Consider the following 20169-nt stretch of genomic DNA (forward strand, 5'->3'; position numbering starts at 1 on the left):
TGATTTTGAATGATTTTCTTTTCAGGAGGAGGAAGGATGGGAACAAAACATGCCTTTTGTGATTTCACTGAAAACTCCACTACTAATTAAATTAAAACCATACATTGAACATGGGTAGAGAGCAAAAAGGGCAGGTAGCAAATGGGAATATCTTGGACAAAACCATGCTCCTCTGTGAATTCCGATTAGCAATGCTATGTTATTGGCTGACGGTTGAACATTCTCTTCTGTTTGAAACAGCGGGGACAGCAAAGAAGTCTGTTGTCTTACAGAAACCCAGTTAGGCCTGACGAAAGGAGCTGTGGAATGCTTCTGTTGTTCATACAACGTTGTGTCCGATTCAGCACTGAACTGAAGTCTCCGTATATACTTGTAGATCAGGCTCCGTCCAGTTAACTTAGGAAGCTCCATACAACATCACATTATGCTCTCAGCAATTGTTGACACTGGTCCTGCTGAAAATCTTGATGGGTTTCTAGAAACCTGATCCTTTTGAGCCTGGTGATGGCCATTGGAGTAAACAGTGGGCGATGAGTCTCCTGGATTGAAAGGGAATCTGACTTGCACACTTTCTACTCTACCCCCTCCCCCCCACCAGCAGCAGTGCAGTCGTATTGGATGCCTCGCTGCCTTCTGACATCAGCGAAAACATGAGCAGAGCCAGCTGCCAACACGGTTCTGCTGTTCCAACAGCTATTTGTCTGTCAACAGTAATAGAGTCAGGGTTCTACAACTGTAATGCTAACAGTGATTCTCTTCCAAACGGATGAGGATAAAACACTTCTGTGTACCTTGTCATCACGAGCCTCTTTTCAAAAGACTTTAGAGCATCTTTCTTCTCTGGACTTCCACTGCTGTTTATTGGGATCGATTTACAGAAAAACTTTTTTGGCTGTGCTGGGCCTTAAGGCAGCCCCCTGGCTTTCTCTAGTTGCCGTGTGGAGTGGAGCCCCGGCTCGAGAGTGCGTGGGCTCAGTAGTTGTGCTGTGAGGGCCTATCTCCCTCGTGGCTTGTGGGATCTTAGTTCCCCCACCAGGGGTCGAACCTGTTACCCCTGCATTGGAAGGTGGATTCTTCACTACCGGCTCATCAGGGAAGTCCCGAATGGGGTCATCTTGACAGCATTTATCTCCTTCTCCTTCGTACTACAGTGACCTGAATTCCCAAGGCTGGCAATGGTTTTTCTTATTAAAACGCCATCCTTCTCTCCAGCTCCCAGCACTGCATCTGGCGCACAGTGGAGACTCAGTACATGTTTGCCGGCTGTTGCATTCAGAAACAACAGACTGAAGATCTTACCTAAAGAACAGAAGCTCTCAAAGGCAGAGATCTTTGTTTTGTTCACTGCTGTGATTCCCATGCACCTAGAAAGTTCCTGGCACATGGCTGAAACTCAACAAATATTTGTTGAATGAATGGATAGCATTAGGACTTTACAAAGAGCTTGCACAGTATGTATTTGACTGATAAATGAAGAGAAGAGAATATTCTACATAACATGTAGAGGAAGTAAGCATAGTTTGGTAAAAATCTCCTTTCTCTAGACCAGGAGTTGGCAAAATTTTCCCAAAGAGGACCTGATGATAAGTATACGAGGCTTTGCAGGCCATACAGTTTCTGTTGCAACCACTCAGCTCTGCCACTGAGCATGAAAGCTACCATAGACAACACATGAATATGTGAATGAGGCGGTTTTCCAAGGAAACTTTACTTGCAAAAGCAGTCAGCAGGCAAGATTTGGCCCATGGCTGGTAGTCTGCAGAACTGTGCTCTAAAACAACTGTATAGAAATTATCTATAAGGATTTAGATGACAAATAACTATTCTCTTCTTGAAGACCCGCCTTCTGTATGTTTATGCGTGCTGCCAACCCCATCTCCAACAGGCAACGCGCTGCTTTGGCAATATAGTCTGCACAGAGTTTGAGCAAACTCTGGGAGATAGTGAAGGACAAGGAAGCCTGGCATGCTGCAATCCACGGGGTTGCAAAGAGTTGGACATAACTGAGTGACAACAACAACAAATCAGAGGCAGCTTCTCTGATTATCCAGGAAGTAAAGAAATTAACAATTAAAATCACTGCCCATATGACCTTATTTCTTTTGAAGTTGCCCCCTTTCATTCTTAATAACTTATTTTTGTAAAAAGCATATAAGCAAATGACCATTGGTATCTATGATTCGCAAAAATGTGCTCTCACATTTTTGTCAATAATGACTACAAAAAATGTGATAGTCTCATGAGTTTTGCATTAGATCACTGCATTATTTCAGGCCAGACATCTGCTACACAGGATAATAATCTACACATTCATCACTGAAATGGATCAACATTTAAAAATATTTAAGTAGTATTAATGTGGAACAATGTTATCATACAATGTGCTTTGTGGCTCTTTCCTGTATTTGTACTGCCTATTTGCAAAATTTTCAAACTTATTTCTCATTTTGATAAGTGTTGGCCTCACAAAACTAGGCTTTATTTCCTCTTCAGCTGCAAATGTAATTTTAAAGAGAACTCCAATGAGATTACTTGCTGAACATGTTAAACATTCATAGCTTTGCCATATGCTGTTATAGAAATTGCACTGATTTATAGCAATTTGGGTGCCACTAGATAGCATTAAATCACCTGATACTGAATCTAACTGTATTGGGAAACAATGTCTTAAATGTTTCATCTGGTTTTAGACCTCTATTGAACTAAGAGGCATATATTGTGTTTCTGTACTTTTGGAGAAAACAGACTTTTATTTATTAAAGATATTGTCCTACATTTGGTGACTTCTAAAAAAAATTAAGGGATAGCAGATCCAAATTTACACTATAATAGCCTGGTGGTCAAGGATATAGGTTCTTGTAGCCAGGCAGATTTAGGTTTTAACTACAATTCAACCACTTAATCGCTCTATAACCTCGTTTTCTTCAATGGTTAAAAAAAAAAAAAAAAAAAGAGGGTTACTGTGAGGATTAAATGAGATCAGGCACATAAAGCATAAGACACATACAAAAAGAACAATTTCATGCAGTTTGTTCTAATATGTGCTCTATAATGAGTAGTTATTATTATTAGCTATTGTTGTCTAAGTCTTGTTCTTCTGCTTAAGTCAGTGGTGCTCTAAGTGGCAGAGAAATGCTTAAGTATATGAGACCTGATGAGAATGTTGGAAGACAATTTAGTGAACTTAAAATTTGCCATATGAGACAACAAGGTCGCTGCTATAGTCAATAATACCAATATAAAGAGCAAAGGTATAAAAAGCACAAAGTCACAGGCCACCCTCTTCACAGTAAGGGCATAAATAACACGACATATTGTGTTAAGTTTCTGTTTGGGATGGGGGAAGTAAGGAGCTCATTTTAGGCATGCCAGGGAGGGCTTATGTAAATGAATACTGTCTTTACATCCACTGAGCATTCTGTCCAACTACATTCAGAGGAGGGAAGAAGCACCTTAAAAATAATTACACTTGGCTGAAATAAGTGAATATATACAGTGTAATGAATATGCATACATATTGAACTCTGTAAGAATATAAAAGCTGAAACTTGCGCTTTATTTTCTAACTTGACTTGGAGTGTACTATAGATGGATCATCTCTAGCTCAGTTCTCGGCGAGAGGGAGAGGGCAGCTCTGCCCTCCAGGGGATGCCTAGCAACATCCAGAGACACTTTTGGATGCCACAACTTGGGATGGGGAATGCGACTGATACCCAGCGAGTAGATTCTCAGGGACGCTGCTTAACATCCTACAATGCCTAGGACAGCCTCTGCAACAAAGAATTACCTGGCATACATGTCACTAATGCTGGGGTTAAGAAGTTCAGCTCTAGGCTGACAACTGTTAAAGGTCAAATGAGTTTCAAGTCACCCATAACCCACATGGGTCTTGGACAGCTTCTAGGGAATGGTAGGCTTTTTGTAATTTAAGTCAAATCTTCCCAGTCTCTTATATGGTCCCCCACTAATGAATCACAGACAGAAGTAGTAATATGGAGCTCTTATCCTCATGAAATGACTGGCTATAAACACTGATCTTAGGAAATACTATATGCTATTTCACCTACTGAGGATATTAGCGCAGAGAGAGGAATAGTCAGACTTACACAGTGAGGAGGGTGGCCATCCACACTAAGCCACTGACCGATCAAGAGGCCAAGGGTTTCCTGGCTCAGGATTTCTTATCGTTGTTTAGTCACTAAATCGTGTCCAACTCTTCGCGACACCATGGATTGGAGCTGACCAGGCTCCTTTACCGGTGGGATTTCCCAGGCAAGAATATTGAAGCAGGCTGTGATTTCCTTCTCCAGAGGATCTTCCCAACCCAGGAATCAAACCCACATCTCCTGCATTAGCAGGCAGATTCTTTTCCCCTGAGCCATTTGGGAAGCCCACCAGGATTTCCTAAGCAGCATCAATTCCCGTAGACAAACACCATGTTAAGCAACAATGAAAGTGAGGGTGAAAGAAAGCGAAAGTCACTCAGTCATATCCTACTCTTTGCGACCCCATGGACTGTATAGTCCATGGTATTCTCTAGACCAGAACACTGGAGTGGGTAGCCGTTCCCTTCTCCAGGGGATCTTCCCAATCCAGGGATCGAACCCAGGTCTTCCGCATTGCAGGCGGATTCTTTACCAGCTGAGCCACAACAGCATACACTTAAAGATGAGTTCTCAGATAAAAAGTTATATACACGATCCCTGAATTTTTATTTTCTACTTCTACAAAACTGAAGATCTATCTGCTACATCAAGACATTTCTTTCCTAAGTACCCTTATGCAAATGCTGCGGGGCCTGCTCAGAAAACTGTGGCCATAACCGCGGGTAACACCCAGAATCTGAAAATGTATATCAAGGACATTACTTTGAAGCTTTGGATTCTGTGCTTGGGGTCATCCCGGCACTGCTGAAGAGACTCTCTGTGAACTCGGTATTTTGAATATCTTCCGTCAATTCTGTCGGATAAACTGCAGGAACCCTGCAAAAACAAGAAAGGGTCTAAATTGGCAGATGAAAGAGAAACCAGAGCTTGAAATTAAGCTGAGAAAGTTTTGATATCTAGATAATAAATCATTATAGGCATTTAGAGAGATATACAGAGGAATCATAGGTTCCCAAGGATAAGGAAAAAGATGGTCACTTTAGATGCTACCATTAAAAATAAAAACAGAGTCCCACAAAAGTTATTGGCATTTTTTTTTTCCACTGGTAGTTCCCATGCCAATCTGAAATGACTGACACCCTTTAGGTGAAGGGAAAAATTTAAAGTAACAGTGAGTTGTTTGAAGATGGTATTTAATGACACTATGCCACTTTTGGATGGTGTATACTGTCCCTTAGAATTGCACTTAGCAAAAAAAAAAAAAATTCTCTTTCTTCAACACACTACCTTTTAACTATTATTTCATGTAGATTTTTAAATGTAAGGATAGCTCATCTTGGGACTTCTTTGGTGGTCCAGTGGTTAAGACTTTGCTTTCCAATGCAGGGGGTATGGGTTCAATCCCTGATTGGGGAACTCAGATCCCATATGCTTCAGGGCCAAAAGACCAACACCGTAAAACAAAAGCAATCTTATAACAAATTCAAAATAGACTTTAAAAATGGTCCACATCAAAAATATCTTATAGGAAAAAAAAAAAAAGGAATAGCTCATCTGCCCTCAAAAGCATGTAAAGATTCCGATAATAAATTAAGACAGAAAAAATTACCAGGGTCTGCCTACCTTCCTATTTTTCCTTCTTTCTGGGGAGAGAGGACAGAACACAGCAAACAGTCACCGCAGCCTGTTACTTAGACATTTCGTTACTTAGATATTTCTTTTTTTTTTTTTTGGCTGCATTGCCGGGCATATCAGATCTTAGTTCCCCAACCAAGGATCTAAACTGGGATCTAAACATTGGAAACCTGGAGTCTTAACCACTGGACTGCCAGGGAAGTCCCCTATGTAGACCCTTCTAGTATGAACTAGGGAGAAATTAAACAGAATTAGGGCAACTGATTTTCATGTATAAGAAAAATGATCTATGGAATTTAGTTCCCCAAATAGCCCCAAATAATTTTTTGAATGTTCAGACAAGAAGGGGTATTAGAATTCCAAAGTTATCATTTTTATTTTTTAAAAAGATTTACAGCCTAGGTAAGTTAAGAATGTCCTGTCCAAGGCTAGGCAATTTGTGGCAGAGTGACCTTGGAACCCAAAGCTGTTCCCTCTCCTCCATATCAAATATGTAATATTTAAATGTAGGATTGTGGTGCTGAACCATTCCTTTCAAAATAAGGATTTAAAAAAAAATGAAGTGGGGTGGGGAGGAAGGGGTAGAGAGAAAGAGAGAGACAGAGACCATGACACTTTTAAATAAGAATAAAGTCAAGATCATCTAAGTAAGATGATATTTGCATTCACATTTAGTTGTCAGAGACTACAGTATTGTTCAAAAACATGTGAAATGCATTTTCACATATATGCTAGTGATGCCAGTGTGAGCAGGAACAACAGAGATAATATGGTTCAAATCTCTCATCTTATGGATGAGGAAATAAGCTCTAAGATATTAAGTGAGTTTGTCTGGGGCAGGAGCATGAACCAGAACTTAGGTCTTTCAACTTGTTAACTGCATACAAAATTTTAGAAAGTTTTAAGGATTTGAAAAATATAATCTGCATCTAATAATCTAAAGGCTTTATATATTTTTATTTAAGGCAATGTTTTCATTAATTGATTACATGACCTCTTTTTATCATATAGATGGCTCTAGAGTACATATGGAATGGGTTTCAGGCTAGAGGTGGTAGGCAAAACAGATGGGCTTTCCTATAAATATGCAGAATTATATCATAGTTTTATATAATCTACACACTCTAAGCTTCAGTTTCCTGAGTAGTAAAATGAGGGAAAATAATGCCAATCTATAATGTGTCTCTGAGGATTTGAAGAAATATAAAATGCTTAGCTTTTGCCTGCCATATATAGTGTGTTAATTCTTGCTATTGAATTTCTTTCCATTTTAAAGGTAGACATTTCCATTTGAATGACTAAAAGTACAATTCTAAATTTTGAAAAACATTCTGTCTCTAAAAATCTCACCACAGAGGCATCTTCCTATGTGAGTGTGCATACACATAAGCTAGATTTGTAGATAATTAATAGCCCATATGATGAAAAACAATAAAGAAATTTGGCAATAGTAGGGAACAACTTTTACACTGTATTTGTGAACATTCTGTTTAATGTAGACCACTGAGGAAAAATGAGCTGTTACCGGAGATTACATTTTACATTTTTATACTGGTAAAGACAGGCATCAGTTTCTCAGGTGACAAATGCCACCTGTTTCTAAAACCTTCTCTCTTGCCTGCCCTTCATTCACTTTGATAAGTTCTATTATCTAAAGAGAAAAAAGTGGAAAGGACATGGGTGTAACATATTGTCTCCTTTCCACACTGGGTCATATAAGGGTGAACAGAAATTATATCTTCTTGTACATTTTTCATAATTCTTTGATAGTGACTGAGATTTAGACTGCAAATATAAAATCAAATCATGAAAAAGAATTGAAACTTTAATAAAGTATACTAGAAATGCTTGGTTTTATTCTATACGTGATATTCAAGATTTCCACAAGTGTCAGCTCAACCTTAGATCCCACTCAAAAATGTTCAGTTACTGAACTAGCAAAATACACAGTGAAATTTTAAAATAGTGTAGACCTTGAAAGATGAATCGCATTAATATCTCCAAGAAATCAATATGGCATGATCTGCCTTATATTTCTTACTCACTATATTCTCAAATATGTTAGCGTTAAGCAGAACCTAAATACAAGCAATACTTTAAGGCCAATGTAAAATGAATGGTTAAATGTTTTTCAGAAAGAGACTCTCTCACCTTTGTTTGTTCATACAGGGTGAAAAAAACCACAGATCATTAAAACTGTCCACTACACATGTATCCCTAAGGGGACACGTGAAGATGCTATCTGAGCTGCACCTTGTTTGGCATGACTGGGTGGGAGGGTTATTTGCTTTGCCTCTCTCCTCTATAAGCAACTTAAAAAAAAACTGTAGTAGGTAAATCCACATATGTAATTAACTGGCTTCATAATGAAATCCTTTAGGGTTAGAGTTCTATCAATAAATAGCATTTGATACAAAATCTAAAATTCTATGTGGATTTGATCTCATATATTGTCATATAGGGATAACCTGTGTACTACTGTATCTCTAAGACAAACAGTACTCTGGAAATTTAATGATTTAATAAAAGAAGATAATTCACAAATGAAAACTGTTCATCAAAAAGTTATATATCACCAATGCACTGTGATATAATTTTAATTCTCAGGTTTTTCTAAATTATAATTAAAGCTTTAGGGGGCCAAATGAGCTTCTGGTAATAGGGTAAAAGTCTCTATTTTCCTTTATTGTGCTAATATATAAATTCCACTATTTTCAATCCTGGCTTCACAAATGTCAATAAACTCAGATAAGATTGAGAGCTAAGAGTCTCCAAGCTCTTTGGTTCTTCCTCCCTCCCTACAATTTTCTTTGCACATCAGGAAGATGTCACTTGTTCTCACTCAGATAACAATACTGAAAGGGACAAGCCAACGCTTTCTCACTCGGAAGCCTTTGAAATCTTCTAGCAGGCTCAGCTTCTCAGGCACAGACTCCAGATGGTCCAAAGCCACTCGGGTACTCTAGAAAACAAGGCAAGCAAACATTATAAAAAATTGATCAATACTCTCAGAATCCAACTACTAAAAATCAGTTGTACCACGGGTATAAGCAGTTCAAGCTGTAGATTGAGAGAGTCAACCAAGAAGAAATAGTTTTTCTAAGATAAACGTATGTTTTCAAATCAGAAAATAAAAGTTTTAAAGAAGTATATGAGACGTATTTGCAAACTGTCTCAGATACAAAACTCTTCCTAGATAACTGCTTTCAATTGATAAGCTATGAAACTTTCTATAGAGAATTTCATATTAATTCACAAACCTGCTTCAGTGCACATCAGAAGTAAATCACAAGGTAATAATGAGAAACAGATAAATTTGCATTTACTTATCTACAGAGCACATTAGAGATCCTTACATGTTGCCATTGTAAAGAAGAAAAGAGCTCTCAACAACTATTTGAGTTAAAAAGGAAAAGTGCAGTTCTCAAAAGACTTGGAAGAAATATCCGAAATTAAATATTTTGCAACAGGGACAAAAGGTCCTGTTGATTACAAATCAATAACTTTTACAGTCTTTGATTAGCTAGCCACTGATTTATACATACCAATATGAGCATTAAGAGGGAATGACCTGAAACTTATTTCAAAGCCAATATTGAATTAAGAGGTCAAATGTAGAATAACCTTGAGACCAGAGACTGTACCATACACACCTCTGTATTCTAACTCCTATCACAGGGCAGGCACATAGATAGCTTTTACATTCAAAACGAATTGCAAATATGCAGTGAAATTAAAAGCAAACCCCACGGCTGCGGCATGGGAAGGAAGGGGCCTGCAAGACCCTGCACACAGATTTCTCACAGAGCTGTTGAGAAGTTAGTGACCACCCAATGTTCCGAGTGTTCCTCCACGTCTCCCACATGAATGGATCTGCACCAGGCTGTGAGTGGAGGTGACAAGTGTCCCTTCTGGACCGAGAGAGTTGAGTCTATGTGCTCCCTCTTCCACCCTAGATCCTGCCATGAGGACCCCGGAGACCACGTGTTCCAGAGGGCAGAACTACAAGCCAGAGAGCCGCTCACTGTATTGGAACGTAATGGGAATGAAAAAGCAACTTGCACAGTGTTAAGCTGTAAGATTTCATGGTTTGTTAGTTACCAATGCATAGCACAGAATTTATTGCAAAAATACCTGAGACTTATATAATCAAACTGTAGGCTAACCAGGTGGTCAGATGGCTTTTTTTTTTTTTTTTAACTGGGAGGAGGCTCCATATTATATGTACATGAGGGCTTTTTTCTCAGGGGGAGTTCATTTCTTTTGGGAACTAGACAGGGTTAGGAACTGGGGTTCTCTTTTACTTCCTCTTCGTGTCCCTGTCTCACACTGATGCTGTTCCCTGCCTTCACTTCTGATTCAGAGCTTCTCCAGAGTATAACCTTGTGGCTTCCTGCAAGGTGTGTGGAGAGGTACAGATGGAGACAGTTTGGAGGTTCTAACCCTTCCTTGAAGACACTTCCAATGTCCTTATTTCCACTTTTTCCTTCTGCAGTAAAAAAGTACCACCAGCTCAAAAATCTTTCTGAAACTTTACAGGTTGAATAAAATTTGCCTTCCAAAGCTCTCCCCTTGACAGGCATGTTAAGTCATTTTACCCTCTTTATTGTTATGAGTCATTTGGCCCTGTCTTCTTTGACTTGGAGTTATAGATGTCTTCTAGTTATCAATGTGTAAACCACTGTTTCTGTTTCTTCGTATTTGCATTTCTCTAATGTGATTTTTGAGAGAAGAGTGGAAACATCCTTACTTCTGCTTTTTCGAAATTGTTAAGTTGTAAATGCTATTTTGTCACTTTCATAACTTTTCAAGTTCTACTTAAACTTCCTTTCCAAGTTCCACCTAAAGGACTTAGGTATTTTGTTCCTCCCCCTTAACTTGCACTATTGTTAGTCTTTTTGCAGCACGTGCTCAATTTAAACTGCCATGCCTTTTAAATGGCTTCATTTAATGTTTTCATGTGTGGGACAGATTCATCAAAACGACATGTTTCTTAGACTCACAGACAATAGAGAACAGACTTGTGCTTGCCAAGCGAGGGGTGTGGGAAGGGATGGACTGTAAGTCTGAAGTTAGTAGATGCAAACTATTACATATAGAATTCATAAACAACAAGGTCCTACTGGACAGCACAGGATGTCTTCAATGTCCTGAGATAAATCATAATAGAAAAAATATAAAAAAGACTATATATATATATTTATAGCTGAGTCACAGTATGTTGTACAGGAGAAATTAACAGCATTGCTAATGAACTATATTTCAATAAAAAAAATGACATGTTTCTTAGCATAGTCCCTCATGTGTAGATTTAGGAGAACTAATAGTTTTAGCCACCATATATGCTACATTCATTTAAATAGTAAAATTATAGCTTTCCTCAAGAATTATATTGGTCCTTGAATAGTAAAATACAAATCAATGCCATAGTGATTTTAAAGCAGAATTTTATGCACTGGATAAACTCTTCTTCATAAACAATAGCTTCAGTACAACTTGTTGTTTAAAAACTTCATTTTCATTTTTTCATCTCATAATTTTTCTCACTTAAAAGTGACCCTCTAAACTTGGGTTAAATATTAATATGTTAAACTCATTGTGATTTTAAAATAAACAAATAATCTTTTCCCTACTGTAAAACCAGTAGGTTATATAAATATTTTTGCTTAGAATTTTCAATCAACCAAGTGATGCATGAAGAAGGTTTTTTTTGTTGCATGTTTACACATACTAGTTTATTTTGACTATTTGATTATGTTTGGGGGTACTTATTCAAATGGTGACTTTTTCTGAGTAAACCTTCAATCTTAAAAAAATTGCTTGGCTCCTTCTTGCGTACAGTTATTTTTCTACTTCCCTCCCCAACCTCCTGTGTCTTAGTTAACATCTTCATACTTTCTCTTCATCTTTTTCAGTTGTGATTATTTTATATTCCATTTATGGGTTGTTTTGCAATATCTCGTTCAATATCAGAAATATTTTCTGGTAAACATGTCTTTCTCTCTATCCTTATATTCTAGTCAATCGATTAACGCCAAATGTATTACTAGGTAACAGAAAAATTCGTAAGATGTGGACAGCACATGTTCTGTTCTGCAGGAACTTTTAATTCACTGGAGGGAGAATATGCATATGCAAGAGATGTAAGAATTAAACAAAGAAAAAAGCTAACTGCATTTATTTTAAGGACATTACATGTACAGATGCTGAGATTTTTAAGGCATCTGCAACAATAAGATATGAAGTAATGAGGATAGTGAGACCAGGTCTGCAGACATCTCAGGTCTCATAATTTTATGACTCAGTGGCGTTGGGGGAGTACATTTATTTTTTGTCCTTCTCTCTCTAGGCATGTAAGTGTGCTTAAACCTACCGCTTTCAAATATAGACTTAAGAGTATGCACATTCACGTCTGAACTCTATTTTCTGTTTTGTTTTTTAATGTGAGATTAGGGTCTTGTCACATTACATGGCATTTCAAGTTCACTTTCCCCCAAAATCTAACTGTGCTAGAAAGACAAGAAGAGATAGCAGATGGGAAGTCTAAACAGGGTTTGTTGGATTTTAGAGATACCGTGCTCGCTCTTAGGGCAAAACACCTCATGGAGAGTCAGGGAAACTTTTTACCTTTTAAGTTGGTTAATTATTTCTGCACAGAGAAGTCTTCTCCGGTAGGATTAAGGAAACAACTGCTCACGTTTTAATAATGGCGCTAGCAAGTGACAGGTGCTGAACCTGTCTTTAGTTTCCTGAAACCAATTTCCCAGGAAAACTAAATCAGACATTCACAGAGGGGTTTAAAGATTATTTCTCTTTTGCAAATGTTACAAGATACTAAATTTCATATCAAGTTTGAAAACAAACAGAAATTCACAACTAAGACTCCATTTCGTAAAGATCAATACAACACAAGGAATATAGTATGTGGTTTATCTCAGAGGCTTAAGAAGCTGGACTTCCACTGGCCTAGGAAGCAAATGATCAATTATACCTAATTCTATGACTGAACTATACAAATGTAATTCAATCTTGAATACAATTCTTAATCCTCATACCATCATATAATGTAGATACTAATGTTATCCCCATTTTGCAGATGAGGCAACCGAGGAATAAAGTGTAAATAACCCTACAGTCACTCACATGGTGGCAAAATTGGTATGTAAACCCAAGTAGTCTATTTTCATGGTAAATCACCAACAGAAAAGGAGAGCAACCCGAAGCTGTAACAGTATGTGCTTTATGTAAATTCCTAATCCCTTGCTAGCCATCAACTCTTAGCAGCTAGAATTTTGAAGATATGTCCTTGGCAAACTTGAACCCAGGAAGAATTTCATTTTGCCAGTTCTGAAGCGTCTGTGCTTAAGACCACGCATCCAATACATACACACACAGGGGTCAGGACATTCTTTCTGTTGATTAAAGGACATTAGGTATGAGGTTGAGTTTTATGATACTAACATTTCCTTTTCTTTTTTGTAACATTTAACACTGGCATAACACACAAGCTGCCCACAAGAGATGTTTTAATAAATGCTGGCCTCCTGAAGACAAAGGCAGAGTTACCATGTTCTAATCAACCTACTGAATCCTGGCCTCTACATTAAAAACCTAGAAGCAAAAGTCTGCTGTTTCATTTATTTTCTCTAGACCAAGGGTAAGATCCAGTGGTAGAAACAACAGTGAAATTCAGAAATCCTGTCTGTTAGGTCTTCCGGCTTTTGCACCTATAGGCATGTTTAGATATCTGGTGGAAAGGGCCATGAATCAGCAGGCAATTGTACTATTCCAAAACCTTCAACACACACCAAACTGCTATGGAGCTCAACAGTTCATACTGGTGCACAGAATATTTTTCTTTAGGCGTTCCTCTGCTTCAGACTTCAGCGTAATTCAGCATAATACAGCGTGACAACATAAGTAGCAGTTATTAGGAACTAGAAAGGAGCTTCACTGCAATTCTTAAGATTCCTGTCTCCCGCAGACAAAGCTTACAAAACATTAATAATAGGTATATTTTAGCAAATACAGTTTTCTTTGTAAAACTCTATGTGTCTATTTTCTTATTAACATAAAACAACCACCATTTTCTTATAGGGCTATTGAAATCACAATAGGTTTTGAAGTTCAGATGATAAAGGATATAGTGTCTATATTTTTACTTTAACACTGTGTGTGCACTTCTGGCACTATACAGATATTAAGTAAAAGAGGTTATGAAGCAGTTTCTTGGGGTTCAAAAATGCAATTCAGTTTCATTTGGAAAGAGGTCCACTGCAAAACTTTTCTTGACAAATGGCTGAAAGATGGTAACAGGACCTGAGGAGACAAGTTGGAAGGAGAGGAAGACTGAGATCAGTTAGAGAAGAGACCGTCTGCCTTTTTCACTTGCGGGGACTCAACCCAGCAGAGCTGTATCCACTTCACAGAGTCCTCTTCATCCAAACTGTAGGACACTTGTTGGAACCAAGCGAAAAAGTAGCAGAAAATAGGCTGGTAAAGTCATTTTGCAGATATACGTCCCTCAAAGAGCCCCAATGCTCAAAGTTGTGTGGATTCCTTGGAATATCGGAGGAGTCCTTTATTTCTAGATTGTGTACTTTTGATACCAAGCAGGACCCTGTGGGACTCCTGAAAGTCTCGGAGTCACCCCATTTCTTGATTACAGAAGATAGGCTTTATTCAGCCTCTATGAGGTTTCCCTTGTAGCTCGGTCAGTAAAGAATCCGTCTGCAATGCAGGGATCTCTTGCGATGCAGGAGACCTGGGTTCAATTCTTGAGTCTGGAAGACCCCCTGGAGAAATAAATAGCAAACCCACTCTGGTATTTTTGCCTGGAAAATCCCAAGGACAGAGAAGCCTGGCGGGCTGCAGTCCATCGGGTCGCAAGAGTTGGACACGACTTAGCGACTTAAACTACCAAACTACTATGACCTTCTCAGAGTTCTAAGGAGTAGGTTCAAACAGTTGCTAATTAGGGAAGGAAGGGGATGCTAAGACATGGAAGTAAAAAAAAAAAAAAAAAAACACCAAAACAACAGGGCAGCCTTGGGCAAAGTCCAGTTTCCCTCACAAGGGATACGTAACAATGGAGCTACTTTGCAGATACTGAACTCCCCAGGAGGCAGTCTGCTACCCAGACCACTGGGAACCAGAAGGTTGATGATGCTGACTCCCACCTACCTCACCACCAACCAATCAGAAGAATGTCCATGAGCTGACCATGTCCTCTTTGCACCATTACTGTAAAACTTCTCACTATAGCTCCAAGTTGGGACACACAGCTTTGAGGGCATTAGCCCGCTGTGACTTTTCTGTGCCGGGCAAAGCAATAAAGCTCTTCTTTTCTACTTCACCCAAAACTGTGTATCTAAGATTTAATTTGGTGCCTGGGTACAGAGGCCGGATTTGGCTTCACTTTAACAGATATTTCAAAATTAGACACCCATGGGGAACAGTGGTGAGGTGGAAGGGATGCTGAATCAGAAGTCAGTCTACCTTATTTGTGAAGCGGCACAGTTCCAACATTACCTGTATTTTGTGGTCTGGGGAGTATCACTTTCCCCCACCCTTATTTTTTAGTTGATTTTTTTTTTTTTTTTGCCACGCCGTGCACCTTGGGAATATTAGTTCCCCCACTAGGGATCAAACCCACATCATTGGGGGTTTCACTAAAGCTTGGAGCCCTAACCATGGGACCACCAGAGAATTCCTCCCCGGCCCTTCTAAGCTTCAATGTTTTATTTGCAATAAGGTTCAATCTTTTATTTGCATCATGCACAATGATGGTCTCTATTATCCCACACTCAGAGGGTAACTGTGATTACTGAGGAAGCATGAATGTGAAAATGCATTGAAAACTGTCAAGGACTTTCTAAATAGCAAGTATTAAACAAACAAAAAAAAAGTGATTCTGTGAAGTACTGTCAGCTGCAGCATTCTCAAATGGAGAAAAGGAGGTCAGTGACAATCTAATATTACAGCTAATAAAATCAGTCAACAGAGTACAAAGCAGAAACAAGGCAAATTTAATTAATTAAAACTACATCCAATATTTAGAAAGACATTTACTGTTCTACAGACATCATCCAAAACATAAAAGTAATGGAAGTGTAGCGGCACATAAGTGACATTTGTACATACTGTGCCCTCGCCGGGGTGGGGGAATGTTCCCTTCGGTCTCCTTATCTGGTTAATAGTTTTCCCCCCAACAATATGAGCATTTTCAAGCATATAGGAAATCTGAAAGAAATTTACAGAGATCACCCAAATACCGATCACCTAGATTCTACTATTAATACTTTGTTATATTTGCCTTATCACATATTAATCCATCTATCCTTCCCAACACCTATCCATTAACCCAATTTATTTTTTGCACACATTATGGAGTAAATTGTGCACATTATTACCCTTTACCCTAAAGCCTTCAGCATACATGTCATTAACTCCACTTGAATATATTTAATGCAAAATTTACATTATTTAGTAATGAAGAGTATAAATCTTAAGTGAACAGGTTAACTTGTATTATCTCTCATCCCCTGCTCAGGGAAGGTGCCCATGCCTTCAGTGATTCGGTCAAACAAGCTCTCTGGTACGTCATGAGCCTTTCCTTTGCAGCACCCCTCTGAGTACTAACGTTACACCTGTTTGTGTGGTTACCTAAGCAAGGTTTGTATCGACACTGGGCAGTTAGCATCACAGGTGGAGGATGCCTTGTTCCCCACTGTTGCCCCAGTAACTCACCCAGAGTTTCCACAGAAAGGTATTCAGAAGGCATTTGTATTTGAAGGGATTAATGCCTCTTATGCAATGAAGGGAAGGGTTATATCTATCTATTCCAGCTGCAAGCATTTACTAAAGGCTAGTCTATAGGGGACACTGTTCTATAGGTGAACTGAGTGACAGTCTAAAATGAGGCCAAACAAGCCTGTGGCAAGATCTTAGAGTCTACGAGGCCACAGTGAAGTCTTTCCATTTAATCCTGAATGAGACAGAAGGTCTTCTGAGGGTTTTGAGCAGAGGGGTGTGTGGTGTTAGTTACTCAGCCATGTCTGACTCTTTGAGACCCCATGAACTGTAGCCCTCCAGGCTCTTCTGTCCATGGGATTCTCCAGGCAAGAATGATGGAATGGGTTGCCATTTCTTTCTCCAAGCAGAGGGGGTAACATGCTCCAAACAGAATCTCTGATGCTGTCTGCAGGCTGCGGGCCCTTCGGCTCTGAGCAAGGGAAGAACAGGTGGAGTCTGGGAGCATCGTGAGAAGGGGGTGAGGCACCTCACTCCCCAGGTCAGGGACCTGCTGAGCAGTGGACACTCTCAGACCCCCCTCAGGGGTGCAATGTGGGTGGAGCTTCCTGAGAAATTTACTAGGAGAATGTACTGATGAATCCCCAGAAGGCCATACCAAAGGCTCTTGATTTACCCCAACCACTCTTACATCTCAGGAACATGCGCTCTGACCATAAACTTCTGAAGATGTCCTAGGTTCACAAAATGGTTTCTGTTATAATGCTGGGTTATTTAGTTAACTAGAATATTTTTATCTGCAGTAGCCTTCTCCTTGAGGACAACCAGCACAGTGGAAAAGATCACTGATGAGCAATGAGGAGAAACAAAGCTCTATCTCAGGTTTTCCACGATCGGTTGTATGAACCTAGGAAAATCGTTTAACCCGTGGGCCTCAGTTTTCAAGTCAAGAAAATGGGAAAGTGGGATCTAACAATCTCTAAGAACTTTTCTAGCTCTAGATTTAGTCTGCTATTGCTTTCCCTTCTTCCCATTGTAGGTGGGGAGCTTAAACTGTTGGAAAGAGTGTGAAGAATGGTTTTATATAAAGAGAAAGTAAAATAAGGAGAAAACCATACAGGGATTACTGTTTCCCTAGGAATATCTGTGGGGTGGAAAAACCTTCATTCCTCTGTGGCAGAAAGCAAAGGTAACAACTGCATGAGGAAAACAGGAAGAAAAATATCTTTGTGTTCTTAGGTTTGCCCCATCAAATTATCATTCCACATATTTGTTATTTTGTATTTTGAGGATACTACCAAAAGCAGGCAAAGAATTTGCTTTTTTTCTTTTTTCATTTTGTAACTGTCGTAACTAAAAAAAAAGAAAAAAAAATTAAAACAGAAAAAAGATTTTACAGTTTTTCCCTCATCTCAATCTGCTAATTAGCTTCAGGTTCTATTACCATAAATGTTATCCTATATTTTTCCATCTGTCAAAGTTTCTGTGTGATCATGACTTTGCACATTGTAGACAAAAAACGTCACCTGCCATTCTGGTAAATAACAAGTGCAACCTGCCTTCAGCCACTGCAACCAGCTCTAATGGAGTGCCCTGAGGGGAATTCAGGATGAAGATAAACAGGATACTGGCCCTAGATAGCTAAGACACATGTCTAAGGAATAACTTCAATGAACCCACACTCATGCCTCTTCCCACACATAGAAAATCACTAAAATAATTAACTTGAGATGTCTGGGTGGGTGGGTGTGTGTGTATGTGGGTGTGTGTGTGTGAGAGATTAGTAGCAATCTTTTGATGTTCGACTTACATTTTTTTTCAACAGAAACTTCTATATGTCAATATCCTGGCTTCCTCAGAGCTGGGGGGCCTATATTTTGGTTATATAGTCCTCAGTAAGATCACCAAAGAAAACATAATTCTCAACTTTGGGGTTGTGTGCTCTGTTTTTGCTTTTTCCAGTTGACAAAAGGAAGGCTCAAATCTGTCTGGAATATTCTCTACACACTGCTGAAGTCAGGTCACGGGTTCTCCTTCTGCAAGACTTGGCTTGGTCACCTTCTCTAGCATGGCAGTTAAAAGCACGGTTCTCGAGCAGTCTGAGTCGAAACCCTGGTTTATTTCTTACTGGTCACCAAGTTCCTGACCCACGTGCACTGGAACCATTTCTTCATCTATAAACAGGTATAATAAGAACCCTCATAGTGCAGAACTATTTTAAGGGTCAGATATATTAACACACGCCAAGTACTTGGAATGGGGAGAGGTGCTAGTGACGCCGTGGGTGGGAGTATGGGGAGGTGGGGTCCTGGGCAGAGAAGCTCTTTGTCTCCTGCATTTCTTGTCAGCAACACTCCGGCTTCCACGACCTTCCCTGCACACCCTTAATCCTGTCAGCTATTCCACCCCTTAAGTACTGTTATAAAAGTCCTCATCAAATGCTCCCAGGCAGAGACATATAGATTTGGGGGGGGGGGGCATGAACCTGCTATGTCCCCTTTTGCCTGGCAAAACAATAAAGCTATCTTTTTCTACTTCACCCGAAACTCCATGTCTGAGATTTGATTTGGCACTGGTGCAGAGAGGCCGCGCTTTCAGCATCAATCAGCTCAGTTCAGTTCAGTCGCTCAGTCATGTCTGACTCTTTGTGACCCCATGGACCGTAGCACACCAGGCCTCCCTGTCCATCACCAGCTCCCGGAGTTTGCTCAAACTCATGTCCATTGAGCTGGTGATGCCATCCAACCGTCTCATCCTCTTCCGTCCCCTTCTCCTCCCGCCTTCAATCTTTCCCAGCATCAGGGTCTTTTCAAATGAGTCAGCTCTTCCCATCAGGTGGCTGAAGTATTGGATACCAAGTATTGGCCCAAGTGTCAGCATCAACAGTAAGCACTCAGGGAGCTCTCTGATGACCCAGATGGGTGGGGCGGGGTGGATGTGGGAGAGGAAGGTCCAAGAGGGAAGGGCTATATGTACACAGACTGATTCACCTCAGGGGACAGCGGAGGCTAATGCAACATTGTGAAGCAATTATATTTCAGTTAAAAAAACCACTAGTTATTGTTACAAATGATAATACCAGTTATTATTCTGTGGACATCTCCTCTAACGTGTGGGTTAGGTGCTTATCCTCAGTGCTTCCTATGCACACACGTGCCTCCTATCACTTGTCCAATTCTTTCCTGAGTGTTTATTTGTCCTTTTCAGTAGACAGCAAATTTCTTAAAGGCTTATATTCTTCTCTTGAGAGTCCCTTGGACTGCAAGCAGATCAAACCAGTCGATCCTAAAGGAAATCACCGTGAATATTCACTGGAAGGACTCATGCTGAAGCTGAAGCTCGATACTTTGGCCACCTGATGCGAAGAACTGACTCACTGGAAAAGACCCTGATGCTGGGAAAGATTGAAGGTGGGAGAAGAAGGGGACGACAGAGGATGAGACGGTTGGATGGTATCACTGACTCAATGGACATGAGTTTGAGTAAACTCCAGGAGATGGTGAGGGACAGGGAAGCCTGATGTATTGCAGTTCATGGGGTCGCAAAGAGTTGTACATGACTTAGCAACTGCACAACAACAAATATTCTTCCCTATATTTCCAGTGCTGCACATTTGCTATTATACACAACAGATTTTAGTTTTATGGGGGGGAGGGGAATCTCAGCACAAAGATCA

The 20169-nt window shown here is 39.7% G+C and overlaps 1 protein-coding gene across 3 annotated transcripts in view; it reads right to left on the bottom strand.

Moving 5' to 3' along the window:
- Positions 1–20169, bottom strand: part of CEP128 (centrosomal protein 128) — a 465565-nt gene that overhangs the window by 21583 nt on the left and 423813 nt on the right. For all 3 annotated transcript variants that reach the window (XM_043472686.1, XM_043472687.1, XM_043472685.1), the window contains 2 exons: positions 8626–8703; positions 4869–4982 (listed from right to left, as the gene is read on the bottom strand). In XM_043472686.1, the coding sequence (XP_043328621.1) occupies positions 4869–4982; positions 8626–8703 (192 nt within the window). The remainder of the gene's footprint in view (positions 1–4868; positions 4983–8625; positions 8704–20169) is intronic.

Source organism: Cervus canadensis, chromosome 6 (genome assembly GCF_019320065.1).
Source record: "Cervus canadensis isolate Bull #8, Minnesota chromosome 6, ASM1932006v1, whole genome shotgun sequence".
Lineage (NCBI taxonomy): Eukaryota > Metazoa > Chordata > Mammalia > Artiodactyla > Cervidae > Cervus > Cervus canadensis.